The sequence below is a fragment of the Trematomus bernacchii genome, unplaced genomic scaffold (genome assembly GCF_902827165.1).
Source record: "Trematomus bernacchii unplaced genomic scaffold, fTreBer1.1, whole genome shotgun sequence".
In the NCBI taxonomy this organism is placed as follows: Eukaryota; Metazoa; Chordata; class Actinopteri; order Perciformes; family Nototheniidae; genus Trematomus; species Trematomus bernacchii.
In genome coordinates, this window is record NW_022988050.1 from 6,847,645 (window position 1) to 6,853,336 (window position 5,692).

The 5,692-nt window shown below is 40.8% G+C and overlaps 1 protein-coding gene across 1 annotated transcript; it reads left to right on the forward strand.

The window, feature by feature from the left end:
- Positions 1–1,160: 1,160 nt before the first annotated feature.
- On the forward strand, positions 1,161–5,061 carry si:ch211-28p3.4 (E3 ubiquitin-protein ligase TRIM39). The gene is made up of 6 exons (XM_034119005.1): positions 1,161–1,220; positions 1,337–1,432; positions 2,352–2,573; positions 3,832–3,851; positions 3,945–4,087; positions 4,254–5,061. Exons 1-6 carry the CDS (start codon positions 1,161–1,163, stop codon positions 4,829–4,831), a joined length of 1,119 nt encoding a protein of 372 aa, XP_033974896.1. The 3' UTR covers positions 4,832–5,061.
- Positions 5,062–5,692: the final 631 nt, after the last annotated feature.

Here is a 5,692-nt window from a genome sequence, read left to right on the forward strand (position 1 = left end):
TAGATGGGAGATTTACAGAAAGTCAGGCTGTGTCAACTAAAGTTTTTAGGGTCAAATTTCACGTTGACAAGACACAATTAAAACAGGAAATACATGTTTGTTATTTTAAGATGCTTAAGTCTTACTGGCAAATAACCATATTCATGCTAGCAAATTTGCAAAATAGAATCCTAACCTAATTGTCTTTATGTCCTACATAAAATAGACAGACCCTAAAAACACAAAGTCCAAAACGTCCAGCAGGGTGGGTGGAGGGGGACCGGAGGAGGGACTCTGGCAGACAGCCCGGGGGAAAAGCAGAAGCCGAGAAGGGGACTCGCGCGGACGGCCCCCGGGCCTAATTGTCTTTATGTCCTACATAAAATAGACAGACATGTTTTTTATGAGCATGTGTTTTTATGAATTAGAAATAAGCAGGGTGGTATAAAGTGAAGCGTTTCTGATTCATCTTTCTGGAAGTTAAATTCAACATTTAAATGATATACTGATTTCAGGTCCTTAGTCCTTTTTCTCTAAAGTGGCTATTTCAGCTGTCACTGATTCTTTAATGTACCTGCAAATGAGCATGTCTGTGTGATCAGTTAGCACTCAGATTGAGATGTGTTTGCCTGCATTTGACCTCTCCTTGCTTTTACTTATGCATGTGCCATTTGTGCTATGCACGTAAAAGGTCATATGGGTCATGCATTTAAAACAGGCATCAGCTCAGGCAAATGTAACTGTCCCAGGGTAAAGATGCACTTCAATCACTCTGTGTTCTTGCAATAAAGCACTCTATATGAATTATACATGAACTACAAAAGCCAGATCAATGTCTCATAAACTTCACAAACTTCCTGTGTTCATGTAGGGCACCCGCACACACACATGCTCACATACAAACATCAAGGTCAGTGTCAGGTCGGTATAAATAGAGCTCCTGTGGGCTTTTTGTTTAGTAGGACATGGAATAACTCTTTCTCAAAGCGGAAAATGTGATTGGCCGTTTGCCCTTCTCTGCCAGGAACCTTGTTTTCTTCCTCTTGTCTTGTAAGTTAAGAATCATATTGTCTCCTTAATAAACCAAGGCGAATGCTTGAAGCACCAGGACAGATATTACAAGGCCACCCTGTGCCCCCCCCCCCCCCCCCCCCCCCTGTGACAGGCCTATAAAAACCCTCATGGTCGTCTTGCCACCGGTCAGTGGAGTTAACTCTACACACCCATACTGTCCAGAAATGGTAAGAAGTTGTTATTTGGTTTCTTTTTGAGAAGGAAAGCACTGTTGACCCACCAACCTTAGCCTTTTGTTTCCTTTACCTGCATTATTTGATCCTTTTCTTCATGTATTTCAAAGGAACTACTCCTGAAACATCAGCAGCGCCTGCAGAGACAGAGAGATGGCATCGCCCACAGGATGAAGAAGCTGGCAGCTAAGCAGGCGGAGATAACAGTAAGTCCAATATATTTAAACCCGGTTGAAATACAATACAGTACAACTTGCTTGCTGACATCTCTCATAACTCACTTATTTGTCACCTATTTGCTGTTAGTCAGCAGGTCAGCAGACCAACACCTGTAAAATCACACATGGTGGCATTTTGGAGGCATGCACCTCATACAATTCATAGACAAGATCATTTAATAAAGGTTGTTGGAAACAGTCACTTTCTGTGAACATTATCTTCCTAAAAATTCACAGTGTGTCCTTTGTGAACTGAAGAGATGGGATTTGTAGGTTCATGCTTTCTTTAAAACTTTTATGATTTGATTTGGGCTAACAGAGAGCATGTCCTTGTGCTACCGCAGAATTCTCCCTGCAAGGTTAAATTAATTTTGACTTCAGAAATGCTCTGCTGAACAATATCCTTTATCTGTTTTTTGTAGTTTATTTGGTCCTCCTTGTTCCATTGTCCTGTGCCTTTCCATTAACAAAGCCTTTTTCTCTTAACCTACATAACCTGGTTTATTTTAGTTTATTGCACTCTGTAGACTGTGATATATGAAAACTAATTTTGTTGATAACTTAATTGTTTCCTAATCATTTAATTCAAGTAAATTAAGTAAGATTATTCCTTAGGCAGAAACCTCTATTATTCAAACACAAATATGAAATAATTCCCTGTTCCACATTTTTTATTGTAGGGATTTGCTGTCTTTCTCATATTCTTTCTGATGTGATTATATATAGATTATTATTATTTTTATATGAATTAATGGTAATTGCCATTTTCTAATATATGTTTATATTCTTCAACTAATTGGATACTGTTTTGGACAGTTATTAAATCAGTTGTTCTCAGAGTGAGGGGTTGCTGCTTATAATTGCTACTACAGAGGCATTTTGAACTCACATGGCCCTCTCACCTCAGAAAAAGACCGATGCGGTGAAGGAGAAAATCAGAAAAAAGTATGAGGACATGAAGCGAGTCCTGGATGAGGATCTCCGGATTACACTGACCCAGCTGGACATTGAGTATGAGGCTACAGAGAAGTATGTGGAGGACAGGATTGAGGACTGCTACCACCTCACTCAGGAACTGGACCAGGAGCTGTCCAAGATTGATGTAAAAACACAAGAAATTGACATTCAGGTAAACACAAATTCACAGTTCTGGTCAACCTCCATACAGTTGAGGCCAAATTATTAGCCCCCCAGGAGTTATGGAACATTTTCCTAAAATTCTTCCCAATGTTTCCAGCATTGATAAAACTTGATATAATCAAACATTCACCAGTGCTATTTAGTAGCTTTTGGTACATTTTGGAAAATAAAATACGTTTTTAGGCTTGCTTTATATCAAATATAGTGAAAAATGGGTTGGTCAAAAATATTAGCCCCCATGTGAATGTTTGCTTTCAAAACACACCTAATCAATCAATCAGCTTTCAAACCACACCTAATCAACCAATCGGCTTTCAAGCCACACCTGAGCATTCAATCAGCATAAAAGGACTCCAAGAAACAGGCACTTGAATACCGGGACTATACTACTCCTACTCACCATGCCAAAGACAAAGGAAATCAGTCTTGAGCTCAGAAAGAAGATAGTGGAGGCTCATGATAAGGGGGAAGGCTATACTGCTAGAGGCCTTCAACCCTAAGAACACATCATGCTGTGGGGCTGTTTTGCAGCCTCAGGCACAGGGAGCCTTGTTCGGGTGCAAGGCATCATGAAAAATTTAAATTATGTTGACATTTTGAGGGATAATATGAAAAAATCTGCTCTTAGTCTTCGCTTAGGTCGTCGCTGGGTCTTCCAACAAGACAATGACCCAAAGCACACATCACAATTGGTCCAACAGTTCCTAAAGGACACCAAAACCAAGGTGCTGGAGTGGCCCGCACATAGCCCAGATCTTAATCCTATTGAGAATCTGTGGCGGGTGCTCAAAGTGAATGTCCATGCTCGGAAACCACGCAATTTGGACCAGCTGGAACAATTTGCAATGGAAGAATGGGCCAAAATCCCTCAAGAGACCTCTGCCAACCTAGTAAAGAACTACTCTAAGAGGTTGTTGTCAGTTGTGGCTCAGAAAGGGTACACTATTGACTATTAATGGCCTGGGGGCTAATTTGTTTTTGACCAACCCATTTTTCACTATATTTGATATAAAGCAAGCCTAAAAACTTATTTTATTTTCCAAAATGTACCAAAAGCTACTAAATAGCACTGGTGAATGTTTGATTATATCAAGTTTTATCAATGCTGGAAACATTGGGAAGAATTTTAGGAAAATGTTCCATAACTCCTGGGGGGCTAATAATTTAGGCCTCAACTGTATGTGTGTCTTGAGCTGTTTTTTCAGCGTGATTAAGATCAGTAATGATTGATTCTTCATTTTCTACAGAACGCTGAAACAGAGAAAAAGTATGTTGACATTTCTTGAAAAAACAGCTTGCTACAAAATCATACATTTAAGCTGTGCATGAATCATCAATTTATTGTTTCTTCTGAAATTAGAATATCTGAGACTCTGAAGCTGACTGACCCGGACCGGATTCAGATGGATGAGTTCAAATGCGGACAACTTCTGAGTCTCACTATCAACCTGCTGCTGTTCATCAGATCCCAGGTCCCCGTCACCAAGAAACTATTTCAGACCTGTGAGTGAACCCAATAAAACAAGCATGTGGGTTGAGATGTCAATTATTGCTTCTGGCTATGTCACTGGAAACTGTCGATCAGTATGCCGTTCTTGTCAACCTCTTTGTATCGTATGTGAATGTATGAGGAGGACACACGAGTCACTGAATGTCTCTGGTTACACAGATGCTGCAGATGTTGTCCTGGACGCTGACACTGCTCACCCCAAGCTGATCATCTCTCCAAAAGGCGACTCAGCCACCTTCACAGAGACCTGGCAGGACGTCCCAGAGACTCCCTCCCGTTTTGAAACCACCTTAAATGTAATCAGCAGGGAGGGCTTCAGCGAGGGCCAGCAGTACTGGGAGGTGGATGTGAGGGGGAAGACCTACTGGGAGCTGGGGCTCACCTACCCCAGCATCCCGAGAAAAGGCCGAGAGGAGGACTCGTGGCTGGGCCGGGGCAAAGAGTCTTGGTGCGTGGAGTACTTTAATGGAGACTACACAGCCTGGCACGGTGGAGTCCAGCATACACTTCCTCTACTGGCAGGAAAACAGTTCACTCGCATCGGGGTGTACTGCAGCTTCCCCGGGGGGGTGGTGTGCTTTCTAGGAGCGGACACCATGACCCCGCTGCATTGCTTCTGCGCTGGGACCTTCACTGACACCCTACATCCGGCATTATGCCCTGGCCACGACAATGAAGGCACAAACTGGAAGTCTCTTAATATCTGTGATGTTTCCCGGTCGGCTCCTGTTCTCTGAAGTTGAGCGGGAACTCCTCAGGGGGAAGAAATTGACAGGAATATGACGCATTGTGGGGAATGCACATCAGCTTCTTGATTTACATTCTTATGTTGTGACCAGTGACCACAGTCTATGGTTGTGACATGGCATCAGATCTGCGCACAGTGCGTGACAGTCGAGTCAACATTTGGAAACGTCAAAGCATAAGCTATTTAAGATGAACAGATCATCCAGATCATTTACAGTCATTCATGCTTTTCCTTATAGTGGACACACCAAAGCTAACATGACGTTAGAGCTGATCCTCTGACTGTGGCAAAGCGTTTTTTATGACATGATCAATCAGGGAATTGCTGATTTACAAAGGACAGGATTCTGTGATTGAGAAATAATTTGTTAAAATAGATCTGCTTTTAAACACAAATTGAACACAAAGCATATATTTATTTAATGTCAATAAATACAATGAAAATACCAAAACTGACTATGCTTTAGTCATCTGACAACACTGAACTCTCTACAAAACATCTTTAGAAAATGTCTCACATACTTGTTTAATAACAAAAGGACAAAGTCATTTTCTTAAACATCTATTTTTTACTCAAATGTTGCTTAAACATTATTGATTAGTGTATTTCTTTGAGACACTTATCTGTATATTAATAAACATTTGGTGCGTGAGTATTAAAACAGTTTTTAGTGATATTTGTTGGAAAAAGACAAAGCCTTATCCATTGCCTTTTGATTGCTGAAAAATCTTCTCAGTCTATTCATTAGATTGCAAACATCTTCTTTGTGTTAGAATAAATAAATAAACCCATTCATGCATTTCAATCTTTTTTTGTGTTTATGAACGTGCAATAAAAATGACACAACTCA

Coding starts and splice junctions, on each gene's coding strand:
- si:ch211-28p3.4 (XM_034119005.1), top strand. CDS start 1,161: ATGGTCGTCTTGCCACCGGTCAGTGGAGTTAACTCTACACACCCATAC. Junction 1,221..1,336: donor ACCCATACTGTCCAGAAATG/GTAAGAAGTTGT, acceptor TGTATTTCAAAG/GAACTACTCCTGAAACATCA. Junction 2,574..3,831: donor CACAAGAAATTGACATTCAG/GTAAACACAAAT, acceptor CATTTTCTACAG/AACGCTGAAACAGAGAAAAA.